The sequence below is a fragment of the Lepidochelys kempii genome, chromosome 8 (assembly GCF_965140285.1).
Source record: "Lepidochelys kempii isolate rLepKem1 chromosome 8, rLepKem1.hap1, whole genome shotgun sequence".
In the NCBI taxonomy this organism is placed as follows: domain Eukaryota; kingdom Metazoa; phylum Chordata; order Testudines; family Cheloniidae; genus Lepidochelys; species Lepidochelys kempii.
The window spans coordinates 104,882,942-104,899,058 of NC_136387.1; the positions used below are offsets into that span (position 1 = coordinate 104,882,942).

A 16,117-nucleotide genomic window follows, 5' to 3' on the forward strand; every position below is an offset into this window, starting at 1 on the left:
GACTTTCTGCTTAATATTATTGTTTGTATTTAATTTAAATTATTTTAATAGTTTATAATAAATTTAGACCTTACCATAGGTTGTCATCATTTCAAATTTGATTTTAAATGTTTTTTTAAAAAGATTTAATTTACATTTTAAAAATTGATATTTTGATTTATTTTTAAAGTCATCAATTTTTATCCACCCTGAGGTGAGGAGAGCATTTCTGAGCATGAGTATGACGTGTAGTGTATCTGAAACACAGGCCAATCAAGCCACCTCATGCTGTTCTTTGTGTCATGGATGTTTTAGAAAAAAAGACTTCAGTCTTAAATAATAAAAATGTGTTTGGTAGTATGCTCTGTAACAGAGCAGTTTGAAAAAAATCTATGGAAATGTTGAAATTTTTGCAGTTGTTTCCATTTTGTGGGCCTTAAAACAGATCCATGTCCATTTTTGAGTTTTTTTTCTTAATTTGTTTGTGAAAAATATGAATTTAAATTTTAACCCAAAATGTTATTAAAACAGCTATCAACATGGTGTGACAGGGTCGGACCAGATGGCTACAGGAGAGTGATAGAAGGCAGATATATTAGCCCCAGGTTAAGTAAGTCCCTTTTCCCTGGGTAAGGTAATAGGGAAGGTTCCAGAACAATCAGGAACTTTCTGAAAACAATTAAGGCAGACAGGCTGATTAGAACACGTGCAGCCAGTCAAGAAGCTGCTAGAATCAATTAAGGCAGGCTAATCAGGGCACCTGGGTTTAAAAAGGAGCTCACTTCAGTTTGTGGTGCGTGCGAGGAGCTGGGAGCAAGAGACACAAGAAGCTGAGAGTGAGAGGGCATACTATTGGAAGACCGAGAAGTACAAGCATTATCAGACATCAGGAGGGAGGTCCTGTGGTGAGAATAAAGAAGGTGTTGGGAGGAGGTTATGGGGAAGTAGCCCAGGGAGTTGTAGCTGTCACGCAGCTGTTCCAGGAGCCACTGTAGACAGCTGCAATCCACAGGGCCCTGGGCTGGAACCCGGAGTAGAGGGTGGGCCCGGGTTCTTCCATCCCCCCATCCCTACTTGATACCGGAGGAGTTGAACTGGAGTGTGGGTTCCACCAGAGGGGAAGTTCTCTGGCCTGTTCCCCGATCCACTAAGTGGATCAGCAGAGACTGTGGGGATTGTTGTTCTTCCTTTCCCCATGCTGGCCAGTGATGAGGCTAACTGAGTGAACAGCAGATTTGAGCCACGAAAGTGGCCAAACTGAGGGCTGCCGTGAACCTCTGAGGCGAGAAAATCCGCCAATAAGTGCAGGACCCACCAAGGCAGAGGAGGAACTTTGTCACAGTGGTTAGTGACATTTTTTCTTTGCCAAACCCACCCTGGATTTTTGGTAACCACTATTTTTTAATAAAATATTGCCAAAATATTGAAAAAGTCATTTCTTGCATAATTCTTCATATTTGTAAAAGGACATTTTTAAATTCTCCTTTTGAGAAATGTTGACCAGGCTTTCTGTAATTCTAGGCTGCCTAACTGCTTCTTGTCTAACCGTGTAGGCTTCTGGAGGGCCAGAAAAACTGTACCAGAGAGCTTTCCCATACATTGAAGTACTGCTGTTTTTAAGGCCTAATATGGGAACTGCAGAGGGTGGTATCCATTCCTCTTCATTGGTATAAAATACCCCTTCCTGATCCCAACGGGTCACAATACATTGGACCCTTCCCCTGCTACTGGATGTACACCTCTGAGCCCTTTATTTTTGTTTTGTGTGGAGAGAAGAAGAGGCTTTCATGAAGGCTTGGTTAGTATGTATTAGTTTTTTTTAAAGGCAGCTCTTTGGAAGTTGCTCTGATATTTGGAATAGCAGAATTAGTCTTCAGGTGCGTTAGTGGGCAGAGTGCAGTTGACCTGCAATGTGTGTAAGAAGTGCAGTTTGTCACATAATTCTGCTTCTCATCGCTTTCATACTCTTGCGTCAGACACCATTTCCTTTGAGTGAGTGTATGCGTGTGTGTGTGCGTTCATTTAACACTGTATTCTTGTATAGCAATATTAGACCCATCAGTGCTTTCCTGTTTCAGCGTCCTGTTATGTGGAGCTGGCATTTTCCAGTGCATTTTAATTGTAACAATGGTTGACATTATTTCCCTTTCCTAGCAGCAGAGATGAGCGTATCCGAACTCTTGTGATTTTGGCAAAGGCAGCTGCAATTTGAAGATGACAACGTCTTATTTAATAGTGTTTTTAATTCTAAGTTGTTTTCCATTTGCACATCCCCCATATGCAGATCTGGATCAACCCTCTCATTTTCAGCCATGCTTACAAGCTGTCACCAAAGCACTCCTCTGGTTAGAGGCAAAGTATAAGCCTGTAAAGAGAACAAAAGGCCTGGTAAAGTTGCAGACACAGTAGGGAGGCTGTGTCTCCGAAAAGCAGGTCACCAATGAGAATGAGTGTATGGAATGAAAAGGACTTACCATGCTCTAAAGTAACTTCTTTCCCTACAAGAGGGTACATAGTGACAAGAGCGTAAACCAGGAGACTGGGACAATGGGTACAAGGAGACTATGATAGATTAACAGGGTTATGCAGACGTAACTCAATTTTTATTCAGACAGAGTTGCTGACACTGGGGGTTTTCCCCCCGAAGAACAGCTCCTCTGAGCCGCTGTATGAGATCTGAATGCTTTTAGCCCTCTATGATTCCCTAAGCAAATCTGAACATGGACTACTGAGCCGTATTTGCATACTGCAGGTGTGACTCAGTTACAGTGACAGCCAGGGCGGCTGGGTTTGATTAAATTGTTTTACAATAAAATTGAAAGCTCTGTGCTAATTGGATCGGGGTTTGAAATTCCTGCTGCCCCAGACAGTTCAGGTGTGCTGGGTTAACAAGAGTGTCTAGTTTTTGCTTGATGGGGATCGTCAGTGGAAACGTCATTGTTTTTTAAAAGGAATCAGACATGGGTAGGCACTTTGCTTCAGCGTTTGGGATTATTTTTTGTGGTACTGAAGCGTTCTGTGGCATATGCATGAATCACCATATTAAAAAGGCCACACAGAGAATGTCATTAGGTTTCAAACACACTGAAGATCAGGTATGCTGTAGCGGTAATGATTTTATGGATTGATAATAAGCAGTTTCTAATTAAAAACCTTTTATGTATTGTAAGCCAGTTCCTCAACTGGTGTAAATCTGGGTAGCTCCTCTGAAGTCAATAGAGCTATGGCAGTTTACACCACCTCAGGATTTGGCCCTCTGTGTGTGTGGTGGCATTTTGTGTGACTCTTGGGTTGGATTCTTGCATATAGTAAAAATTTGTAACTTGGTCTGCTCCATTTTACAATCTTGATCAGTGTAAAACAGAACCTGGTTACTTGAACTTGTACCAGAAGTAAAATTTTTCTCATTAATGACTTCTCAAGACTTATAGCGAACCCTGGCAGCACCAAATGCACCTTTTGAGAAAAATATCAGAATAAGGTTTTTGTGTGAATTTATGAGACTGGATTAGGCATTCAGCCTTCCAATACATCCATTAATGAAAGCCAAGAGAAGGCTGAGCTGTGGTGATCTGCAAGCACACAAGCACTATTCTATATTGCCTTGATTCAAAGCAGCCATATTCCCCTGCTCTTTGTAGAAACTTATTACACAAACCAGTGTTCGTTTTTATTTTCTCTAGCTATTAAGGCTTGCTGTTCTTCAGATTAGACACCCCCATGAGGTAGAAATGTTAGTCCTGCAATATGGAACGCAGGCATGACTACATGTCACCTTTTAGGTATTACACAGGCGTATAATACGTCTTAGTGAAGACTTGCTCTATTTTTCCTTTATCCAAATTCTGGGTATTGTCTGTACTACTACAAAGCAGATATTCTGATGCAGCTTGCTTTGCTGATACACTAGTGCAGTTCATCAGGCTTGAAATTAGGAAAGGAAATCCATTGTGCAGCCAAGGTTTTGTTAGTTTTTTGTTGAATTTTTTTTTCCTTACAAATCTATGTCCTCTTTGCAGGAGACCATCTGATTTGGACGTCTGGGCAGATTAAAAATCCATTTGTCTAAGGGACGACTGATGGATGTTCTGGGTGATGCAGGAGATTTTGGAGGGTGGAGGAAGGAGAGACATCCCAGATTTTTAACAGACAACAAAGAACCTGGGGGTTGGGCAAGATAAGGGAACAATCCGAGTCTGATCTTCACTTTGTTTGAATTTTCTGGGAAAATGTCATTGACATGTAACATTGTCCTGGAGTACAGACTTTATTGAAAAGCTTCCAAGGCCTGGAGAGAAAAGAAAAGCTCGGTTTCAGGCTTCTAGATAAACAAACACCAAAAATCTTGTATGGATAATAGTGGGAAACACTGGAAAATTGAGTTAATACAAGGGCATCTGTGTATGTGAATGCTTGGGACAGGAAAGCTTCATTGTTCTTTAACTCTACTAATGCTGGAACAGATGGGAAGCGAAGGCCACTTCACGCATTAGCTGGCTCAGATAAAGAGCAAAACAGAGAAGGGCCCTTGTGGCTGATTAGAGGTTAACAGGAATAGAAACCAGCGGATTGACTCTTGATTTGCAGGAGGTGTTCTGGGATAGGAGCAGATGGCCAGGAGAGCGTCCCTCCAGCTTACTCAGCTGCTAAGAGAAGCTTACCATGACCTCTAGTACAAACAAGTCTACATACATCTCAGTTTAAAGCCACAGTGTAAATTTCTTACCTCCGCTCCGCCCCTCCCGGATTGCAGTCTCTTTCTTAGGTCTGCAATTGTTTGTGCTTCCTGTTTATTGGGCGCGCGCGCGCGTGTGTGTGTGTGTACAGGTGTAAAGATGGTATGTGCTGCATGTTCCTCTGCATGTTGGATAACATTCTAACAGAACCTTTCTAATTCAGCCTCATCCCTTTGTTACTCTCCTGAGGTTTTGCTGACCAACACACTTCCTCAAGGTATTATCTTAACGGTTTATTGTGCCCTGGGAATCTTGAGCTTGCTTTGTTGGGTGTTAAGGGAGGGGAGAAAAAAGAAATATGAAATAAATAAAGTGGGTTCTTGCAGCTGAGAAAAGGGCCGGCCTCCCACACCATGCAAGGGACCTGCACGATAGGGTCTCACCAGATCACAGCTCCATTTGTCACAGGAGGAAATTGCTTTCTAAGGGAAAAGGCTGAAATTCATATGAGCCATCTCTTCTCTAATTAGATCTCTAACCACTGATTTTGTGTTTTGCCAGACAGAAATTACAATTGATTCAGCTTTTTCTCTTTCCGTTTTTTTGCTGAAAAGACACATTTTCTATATGTGTGGCAACACCTGCTTAGGGCGCCTCTGTGAATCCCGAGAAATCAAAAGAGCAACAAGAAAAGTGGGTTTAATTGCACACATCTTCAGCGGAGCTTTCTTGCACTTGACGAACAAAAGGCCATCCCTGTGCTGTTTGAATGGAGCCTGGGAGGGCTGTATGGAGAAGTACTCTCCATTACTTCGGAGGCAGATGATCCACTTTGCTGGAGCATTGTCATGTGCAAATGAGTTCACCAGCCCATCTTCTTTCCAACTGCAAGGTCAGGGACAGAGCAATTGTCAATTTCAGCTGGCTGGAGCAATTGATCTATTAGCTAGAAAGCTTTCTGAGAGTTTGCTAACCTCCCTTTCTCATTGCACACACACACACAGACTTTCTACAAAGCATGTGTACACATTACAAATATTGACTGGTTTAGGTTAACCCTGGGAACGTTGCTGTGGTGTTTTCTGTCTTGGAAATGTGTCCAAGAGTGGGTTATAAATAACACTCTGTGCTGCAATTATTATTCATTGCTAGTTATTGGTTTCACCCCATGGAAGAACAAATGGTTTTTCCACTATGAGTTTGTGCTGCAGTCAGTGTGTGTTTATTAAAATCACTAAGGAGCCTGGATTCAGTTTAGTTTAAAATACCTTTCCGCGACAGCTTGGAAATGCTGAAATATTTTGGGTCACGTTAACCCTGTTTATATGACTCGTGTTGAGGGTTGCAACTAATCCTGGACACATCTGCTGAGTCCCATAAATATCCATGTCTTCTTTCCCGTTTGTTTTTCCAAGTATTTGTCTGTCTGAAGGTTGGGAGTCTTGACAGTCTTGCATACTGCAAAACATCTGCTTATTCACTGGCAAGTCCTTCTGCAGATCGCAGCACACTGCCTCATAATTGACCTTAACTCTGACTTAGAAGGGCAGCATCTCTGGGGAAGGAGGGGCAGGACAGTAAAGATAGTTTAAGCATCCCTCTTCTCTAAGGTTGATGACAAAGGATAGGGTAAAGTCCAGCCGATGCCAAATCAACCTCATCCAGGAAAAGCCATATGATGCATGCCTTTCTTGTCCATTTATCACTATTACATGCCTGCTTTCCAGTCAGCTTGGTAATTGGACAGCGGCCTGTTATGCTGCAAACGAAGATCTGAAATTGGGTTAGTCTGATTAGATGTGGGTTCTTGGGAGCTGGGCGCATGGGGTAAGATGATATGCTTTGTAAGAGTGAAGGAGAGAGGCCGTGCAGCTGCCCGCCCCAACAGCCGCTCTTTGTTGGCCAGCACGCAAAGAGAAATTACTGAGGGTTTCTGGAAGCAGCATAAATTGACTTTCTCTTCGGTTACTAACATTGATCTTAAAGGTGCTTTCCCAGAATATTGGCCTGGTAGCTATGCAGTTACTTGACATTTTAACGTACCGGTCTAGTAGCAAAAAATATATATATACTCTGTGTGTGTGTGTGTGTGTGTGTGTGTGTGTGTGTGTAAATAAATCAATCTCATCTTGTCATTTCAAGCTAGTATCCAACATGGCCGTCTCGTTCAGTGAAACAGGTGGGGTTACGTGCTTGACACCGGAGAGACTCCAACTTCCCTGCTTTTACGCAGGAGCGACGCTGCCGAGAAGAACACTTTAAGTTCTGTGATGGAGGGAGTCTCTACAGAACACTGAAGTGCCTCTGAGAGGCATCTGGGTCAGCATTTCCCCGTCAGCTGGCTCTTGTTTGGTCCTAGCTATGGCAGTGAAGCAGCAAAGCAGCTTGACCCTTTGCTACCCAGGTGTCATGAATCTGAATCCCAGAGTGGCTAGAATGGTGCCATAACAAGACAGCCCGTTTCCCGGAGCTTGGTTTCTGTCAGGCAGTGCATGTTGGTCCTATGCCAAATTCTGGGAATGGTTTGGCCTTGATAAATGCTGACTAAAGGGATTGTGCTGCTGCTTTGTGGGAGACAAACGAATGCGCCGTCTTGCAAGATCTAGCAAATCAAGGAACAAATGTTCCCAAGTGGGATAACAGTTTAAATCTGGTTAGTCAGGGAGTGACGCAGAGTCTACGGTAGAGGTTGGAACTGAACCCAGGTCTCCGGAGTCCAAGTCAGGTGCTTTAACAGCTTCTCACGTTTTTCCAACCTCTGCATGCGGCACAGACCCTAGAGGGGGTGGAGAGTAAGCATGGGTTACACTTGTTTCTTCGACTGCAGCTTCCTATGCTTTGTCTCAGGTGAATTTGGTTTGGAAAGTTTGAGCAAAATCAGTTGAGCTATATTGGAGTTGTACAGGCATCAAAACGTATGTTCTGCTACTTGCGTAATTCACAATCCTCTTCAGGTAGAAACTTCAGATTTTTATATATTCGCTTACTTTTGTAGCTCTTCTGGGGGTTGAAATATAATCCAAGACCATCAGCTCAGTGGTTTTAAAGTAACAAACATTCTATGTTTGATAAACGTCATCTGTGTGAGTCGACTTTATATTTTGTGCTTTTAAATGGGTTTGTTAAGGATCCCACCATTAGAGATGCGTTTGTAAAGATCTTGCCAAATTGAACATTCAGATTTTCTTAAAACTTCATTTTTGAGATCTACAAAGAGAATTTGGCTGTTTCTGACTGCAGCTGTCTTTGAGTTTGTAGCACGAATAAGTTGGGTTGCAGACAGCTGGGTTTGCAGAACTCTGGTGAAGGACTCCATCCATGGTGGTGAAACTGGAGGAGTGTGTAAGCACCTGTGGTTGGATAGATCTACAGATCAAGGGATTTAGCATGGCTTTTAAGGTCACTTGTGTTGACACCTCAGTGGTCTTGTCTCACTTTCAACCTTTCCTATGTTTGAACAAACGGTGAAAGTCAGCTAGCTCGATTCTTCACAACTGTCAGAACACTGTCAAGTTTTGTTGTATATAGAGCAGCCATGACAGAGATGCCATTTGGGACAGAAAGAGTACCTCATCCTAGGCTGATGTCCAGATCATGATGCTCCTGGGTCCTCCAGGCCAGGAAATCAAACCCCAGGTGAATATGCATCTTCTACTAGATCTCTTTGTAGGGACGATACATACACATAGTGAGAGCTTGCTAGAAACACACAGAGATGGAACTCCACTCTACCCTTTCCTGAATTTGTTTTATTCTGCAGATGGCATAGCAGAGTAAAGCTGCTGCACAAAGCCAGCTGCTTGTGATCAGTTTGGGAAGGGGGAATTTCTCTCTTCTGGATGCTGCATACAGGTTAGCGCCCTGGTGCAGGAAGTTTAAGTAGTTCTGCTTTATGTGGCCCACTATCCCCAATCCATTTGGTAGGTAAATAGAGTTTATTTAGGAAGGAGATCTACTAATCCCTCTCTGTGTGATTTAAACATTTGCAGCTCTGCTTAGTACAAACTTTATACAAGCCTTATTTAAACACCCTTAACCATTCTGTGACCTAGCAGTGACCTGCTGAAGCAAGTTTGATGAATCTATATATGGAGCATGAATTTTGTGTTATAAATTGGGTAGTATCCATAGTATTTTGAGCCTTAGTATAAATATTTGGGGTGTTGTAATGGGGGCAGGGAGGAAGCAGGTTATGAGAAACTGTAGCTGTTTCTTAGGCAAGTCAAGCTTGGATGAAATTTGACAGGACCTTAATTACGACTGAGAGACTTAATTTTTTCATGATTTTCAAATCCTGGCACTGTCACTGTGCTGGCAGCAAATCAAACACTAAGTTAGTTTGTGTTAAATGCATGCTTGGAACAGAAGATAAAGTCCTAGATAAGCATTAAACTGTAGGAACTTCTTAAACTGAACTGCGGGGGGAGAACACGGAGCCAAATATAGGTCTCTTCGGCGTTACCTGATCCAGATTTGAGCAACAAGGAGAAACAGAAAATGACCTCTCTTGTAGGGTGTCCGTTTTTCAGCATGATCAAGACCCTCCATTTACAGCAAGAGAATACTGTTATGTTGTGGTCGAAGTGGAATGCATATAACTCTGCCAAATAGGTTAGAAAATGTTACCCAGCAGCCATTAAAAAGACATTCGCCAAATAGCAGAAGATGAGAGGATTGGCATACTTTGAGTAGGTGGCGTTTGTGGAGGGGAGTGGGATATGGGTCATAGGGTGTTGACTGTGGGGTTACTAGGGTTTGTAACTGTAGCAGGTAAGTGTTGTGTTATTGGGCAGGCAGCAACATGATATGTTGGGAGCCAGGGACAGGTGCTTAAATAGAGAATTAAATAAATAGAACAAGCAAAAGCTGTATCCTTTAACCAACACCCTAATTCCAGAGCTCCTCATCCCTATAGCAACCACCCTCTCATCAAGTTCCCGCCCCGAGGAGTGAGGGCAGTGGGAGCTGGAGCCATGACAGCCTGGTGGGTCCCCAGCCTTGCTGCTGGTCTGTCTGAATCAGCAAAAAGAAAAGGAGGACTTGTGGCACCTTAGAGACTAACCAATTTATTTGAGCATGAGCTTTCGTGAGCTACAGCTCACTTCATCAGATCAGGAGGGGTTGCCTCTTGCGTTAGGCTTGGATGTTTCTCCCACTGGCTTACAGAACATGAAGGAACTGTGGGTAGCTGCAGGTTTTCCTAGCTCTAATGTAAATATTCCCAAATAACTCTGCCTCTGTGGCCAATTCTTCTCTCTAGCCATGTTTAATTTCCAGCTAAGCTTATGATAAATATTTTGTATAGCGTTTCTAGTTTATTTTACATAGACCTGCTGCCGTGACAGCTAGAATCTAAACTCACACTTAAGGCTCTAACGCCAGATTAACTTGGCAGATGCTGGCATATTAAATGGTCTTATTTGCTATGAAAATATAGGACCTGAATTGAGCTCACTCTTCTCCTTAGCATCACTTCAGTAGCAGACAGTTGATGGCAGGGTACGATGCTCCTCAGGGTCTCTGGTTTGGATTGGCACCTCGTATGCATAGAAGCTACAGAGAATCTCAGCTTAGATTGCCTGTTTGTTTCCCGGTCCAGTGTCTCTATGCGGAGGCTGGAGACCAAGCCCTCAGCCTGGCTTTCCACCAAGGGTGTGGAACGTACTGGCTTTCTGTCCACTAGTGGCCAGACTGTGACCAAGCTTCACTGAGAGAGGTCAGGTAGCAACCGTAGTTCCATGTCCCGGTGCAGGGGTCCAGTTATGACCTGGTTCCCAAGTGAACGTGAGTCACGCCATTGTGCTGGAAATGGCCCACCTTGATTATCATACACATTGTAAGGAGAGTCATCACTTTAGATAAGCTATTACCAACAGGAGAGTGGGTTTGTGTGTGTGGAAAAAAGGCGGGGGGGGGGGGGGGGAGAAAACCTGGATTTGTGCTGGAAATGGCCCAACTTGATTATCATACACATTGTAAGGAGAGTGATCACTTTAGATAAGCTATTACCAGCAGGAGAGTGGGGTGGGGGGAGAGAAAACCTTTTGTAGTGGTAAACACCCATTTTTTCATGGTTTGTATGTATAAGAACATCTTCTGTATTTTCCACAGCATGCATCTGATGAAGTGAGCTGTAGCTCAGGAAAGCTTATGCTCAAATAAATTGGTTAGTCTCTAAGGTGCCACAAGTCCTCCTTTTCTTTTTGCGAATACAGACTAACACGGCTGTTACTCTGAAACCATTCATACTCATCACAAAACCACCAACACTGTTCAGTAGCGGCTGCCCAGGGCCAGAAATGCCACCCGCTCAAAATGGAGGCTGCTTTTACAGCGGTGCATACAAGAAGCTTGCATCCAGAGCGGTCACACCCTTGCTTTCACACATGTTAAAGTAACTCATATTACCCATTTCTGGGCCCAGATTCAAACCACAGTTATACCTGTGTAAAGTAAGTAGCTCTCTTAAGTTAGTGGAGTTCCTCTGGATTTACACCAGTTAACTGATGATGCCCTGCCCCAAGGTCCCTGTAAAGCAAAGCGTTTTAAGGCAGCATTTATAGCTAATAATTGGTCTCAAAGTTTGGGGTTTGTTTTTTTAACTATAAATAACTTTATTTCACATCCTTTTAACTCATTCAAAAAATAAAGTGGAAGGAGCTGGCAGTGAAACTGAGGAGCTGGCCAAGTACCGCAGACCGAAGATGTGGTAAAACATTAACACTTTGGAGTTTATCCTGGGGATTTATGTGGCACGGCTGTGCCAGAATGGGTTCGTGTGGAGTTAGGGGCCAGTCGGTTAGTTAATACACCGCCCCCTCTGGCTCTCTGCATAGATCTCAACACCATGCTCAGTCCTGAGTGGAAGTGAGAGACAGAGGAAGCCTGGTCCAGCCTTCCTATTTTTGAAATTGGATGTTACCAAATTAGCTGATTTTATTGACCACCTGGACTGGGTTTTAGTCGATCCAAATGGCTGAGGTCTGCTGAACAGGTCTGTTTTCTCCCCCTGGTTCTGAAGTGAAAGCAGGCCTCCTTGACACTTAATCAGATTCGAATGTGGGGTTTGGCCTTGCTTTAAAGAGCCTGGCAGTGAATAGCCGGTTTTGATGCCATTTATTAAAAACCTCTGGTAGAATTTGTCTCGGAAAGCCTTTGTGAGGGTTGGCAAACGCACAAGGGTTTTATGCAGTTAATGTATTTTAATCTCTCTCTCTCGTCGCTAATTGTAACCCTTTCAGCCGTCTGCCGCCTGCTTCAGGGGGATGGGAAGCCCCGGGGAGACTTCCATTGAAACAGGTTCTTAACAGGGCTCTGGTGACACGGGCAAAGTGAGCATCCTCCCTGGGGAGGGAGGCCAGGGCTGTGATCGAGGTGCACAGGACCATGAGTTGGGTTCTCAAGTACCACACCGGGCTCCAACATAGGCATACGGGGTGACCCTGGGCAAGTCAATTAACCTTCCTATGCACAGGGAGGAGAGGAAGTAAATACACTTCGCAGATCATTCATTTTGCCTTCCAGCTCCCCTCTCTGCTGCTCCCCCGCGGAGGTAGGTTAGGATTGTTGGCCAGGACTTCCCAAGGTGACTGGTGATTTTGGGTGCCCAGCATGAGACACCTTAAATGGGCCTGATTTTTGGAAGATGGGTGCTCAGCACTTTGTTCCAGTGGGGCCCTTAAAAAGTGCCTCAAGTTGGGCCTGCAGAATCACAAGTCTCTTCTACAAACGTTGGCCTGTAATCCTTACCTGCCTCCTCAGGTGTGTGGGGGCGCTGTGAGGCGAAAGACCAAATGCCTTGTTTGTGAAGCACCGGGAGTTACTCTGCTGGGAGGCTCTATCATTTCCAAGTATGGCTGGTCATTTCCTTTGGTAGCTTTCTTGTGCAAAGAGCTCCCTGACAGACGCTGGGATTTCTTAGCTACCGTCTTAATTTCAAAAGCAGATGGATGAATGTACAATCTTCTCTCCACAACTTCATGCCCCTTTGTGTGAAGCACCGTCCTTGCCAGGCACTGAAAGACCTTCCTTCCCTGAAATCCCCATTTCTCACCCCTTGTTTTCTCTGGCTGATCTTGTCTTTTATTTACATGTCTGAGACTTAATTATTTGTCCTGTTCCTTTCTAAATTAGGGGGGGTGGGGAGAGAGAATATTCTTGGCATGAGGGACCCTGTTGTCAGAGGCGTTTGCAATGTGCCGTGTAGACCTGCCGAGCCTTGATCACAAACAACAGGGCATATTTATTCCTCTGCTTCTGGCTCCTTAGAATCGGTGGTGCTCTTGGTTTTAAGAGCCACCAGGCCTTTTCCCAGTTGACCCGGGAGATGTGAGTGTGTTCTCTAGTTAACAAATGAGCGTTTTGGTTAGGAAGTGCAGCTCAGTAATGTTAAATCCTGCCTGTGTCTGTGAATATGAAGGGTTCGACACAGTGTGGTTGACAGGCAGAACATTGTGTAGCTGTAGAACAGAAATTCCATTGAAGCTCGGTTCCCCAGCTCTGAGAGGGATGTAATTCATTGAACAAACAAACATGGGTTTAAAGTTCACGGAGAGGCAGACAATGCTGCCAAGCTGTACGTGTAAGCCACCTTTTCTTGACAGAGGGTCAGTCCCCTGCATTGTTTGTTCCAGCCCTTTTGAAAAGTGTGTTTTTCCTGTGATAGCTGAAAGCAACCTGGCTGGTTGAGAGACTGAACAGGAGCCTACATGGTGTTAAAATATATCCTTGTCGGGGAAACGGAACGTACTGGTCAGTTCCTCTTAATCCCAACGCATGTGGGTTGTACCAGTCGCCTAAATAAGACCACACCGGGCATGCAGGGCTTACTTGTGTGAGTAAGTGTTGGCATGATTGGGCCCTGTATCCTTTGGGAAATTCAGAGATGGCAGAGATGGATCTGGCACAGAATTGCTCTACTTTTCTCTTTAGACTCGGCTGTTAAATGAAGCTGCTGACGGCCTGTTTGGGTGTTTAACGTGTCTGTGCAGATAGTCATTTCAGAGTATAGCCACCCGCTTGGCATCTGTCCGAGCAGAGCTGTTTGTAGCTTTCCAATGGGGAGTGTATGTTACAGGTCCTCTTCAGCCAGCGGGGACAATAGCAACAGGCACATACTGAGGAAGATTCCTTCTGGAGCAGCATCTGTGTATTTTGTTTTGGATCATATAAGCTGAACACCCCGGAGACAGGACCTGGTGATTATAGAGCTGTGTGCAGGGGTGGAGAGGGGCATCAGTTCCGCAGAGCTGGCAGTTTCTTGGACCCAAGGTGTAACTGATGAGAATGTCATTGTCCTGGAATGAGGCAGGACGATGCAGCATCCTACCTATCGAGGTATCGCTGCTCCCCTCCAATCGGCCCTCTGCCAACTCGTTCAGTTCTCGGATACCTTTGTGGTTTCTCCCAGGCTGGGCCACGTGCTTGGCAGGCAGTCCCCAGAAACCCACAAAGCCACCTCGGTATCCATCTTCAAATGCCGCCTCAAAACTCCTTCACCCTGGCTCCTACCAAACCTTGGCCACAGTTAAGCTGCTGGTAGGCAGAGATGACTGCCCGTCGTGCTGACCGATATTGTCTCATTCGTTCCCTGGGCTCCCCCGTCCGTCTGCATGTGTCCATCTGTCCTCCCTTGCCTTATGTTTAGATTATAAGCTCCTTGGGGCAGGAACTGTCTGTTCTGTTTCTACAGCACCTGGCAGGGTGGGGCTCCGGTCCATGACTACGGCTCCTCGGAGCTACAATAATACAAATAATAATGCAGTCCGTAGACTCAGTCCTCACCAAACAGTGACATTTTGGGTGATGGTGGATGGAATGCACAGACGCTTGCCGATATTCATTCCATCAGCATTCCAGAGCGCGATTGTGTTGGTGGCCATTTGCAAAGCTAAAATTGCCTCTCTTGATTTTTTCCCCCTCTCTCCCAGGATTCCACCTGAGCGGGACAGTAACGGAGCCGGCAACGGCGACAGAACCAGAGATGACCTACAGAGTCGCCATCAGCTTTGACCGCTGCAAGATCACTTCCGTGACGTGCGGCTGTGGGAACAAGGACATTTTCTACTGCGCACACGTGGTGGCGCTCTCGCTGTACAGGATCCGCAAGCCAGAGCAGGTCAAACTCCGTCTTCCCATCTCAGAGACCCTTTTCCAGATGAACAGGGACCAGCTACAAAAGTTTGTTCAGTATTTAATCACAGAACACCACACCGAGGTACTGCCGACTGCCCAGAAACTGGCAGATGACATCCTGTCCTCCAACTCTGAGATCAACCAAACGCATGGTAATTCTTACTGCTTGTTTGATGACTTGCAGCATAGGCGCCGACTTCTGCTCCTGCCAGTGAGTGCTTGACCCCCCTCTGCCCCCGGCCCTGCCCCGTCTCCACCCCTGCCCTGCCCCCATTCCAACTCCTTCCCCAAAGTCCCCAACCCAACTCCCCCCCCGCCCCTATTCCGACTCCTTCCCCAAATCCCTGCCCCACCTCTTCCCCGCCTCCTCCCCTGAACATGCCACATTCCCGCTTCTCCCACTCCCTCCAAGCATGCCGCCGAACAGCTATTTGGCGGTGGCAAGGCAGGAAGTGCTGGGAGGTAGGCAGCGGAGCAGGGACGTGGCATGCTCAGGGCAGACAGCGGAGGAGGAGAGGGGGGTCGGGGGGAGCTTGGCTGCTGGTGGGTGTAGAGTACCCACGAATTTTTCCCCATGGGTGCTCCAGCCCCGGAGCACCCACAGAGTCGGCGCCTATGACTTGCAGTAATATCTTTAGGCTCCGGGGCTGGCAATAGAGATTGCACAGGAGTGGACACGGCCTTGCCTGTCTGCTCTGCCCAGAGAGAGATGAAAGGGAACAAATTAAATTGACATCCAAGTGCCTGAGTTAGTATCACATCGGCATTCCACATTTGTATCTGCTTTGGTCTCTGTTGTTGGCTGCACGTTTATTCATTGACCAGTGAATCCCACAGACGAGATACAACCAAAGGTCACAGATGATGTGCGATAAATAGCACAGAATAGAGGGGGAGGGGAGAGACACAGGCAGGGGAGGGCTGCATGTGGTTGTCTCCTCTAAGGAGTCCTTGGTGGGCTAAAGCGCAGCACAGGACAGGGGGTCAGGAGAACGGTTTGATTCCCGGCTCTGCTCTGGCCAGCTCACAAACTGTGGGAAGTCTTGGCAAACGCTCACTCTTCCCACCCCCGACTCTGCTCCCCCAGCGTTAGCAGTGTGCGGAGCCCTGGTGCAGCACCCAGGGAGCCGTGCCAGCCCAGAGCTGCATTAGAAGATGCAGTATTGCAAACGCTGGGTCTAGCAGCACTTCAAACGTTGCGATCTCCAAGGGAGCCAAGTGTTGATGAGGCTTTAATCTCTCTGTGCCTCAATTTGCCAAGCTTAAAATGAGGATACTAGTCCCGCCCTACTTCAGCAAGGGTGCGGGAGTTTGTGAGGCTCAGTTCA

General features: G+C 45.7%; 1 protein-coding gene across 3 annotated transcripts in view; it reads left to right on the forward strand.

Annotated features, from left to right (window-relative positions):
- ZSWIM5 (zinc finger SWIM-type containing 5) overlaps nucleotides 1-16,117 on the forward strand; it is a 154,329-nt gene that overhangs the window by 93,269 nt on the left and 44,943 nt on the right. For 2 of the 3 annotated variants that reach the window (XM_073357896.2, XM_073357901.2), the window contains exon 2: nucleotides 14,585-14,941. In XM_073357896.2, coding sequence (XP_073213997.2) covers nucleotides 14,585-14,941 — 357 coding nt within the window. Of the gene's footprint in view, nucleotides 1-13,753; nucleotides 13,853-14,584; nucleotides 14,942-16,117 lie in introns of those variants that run through there. The other variant, XM_073357902.2, reaches the window with a different exon arrangement.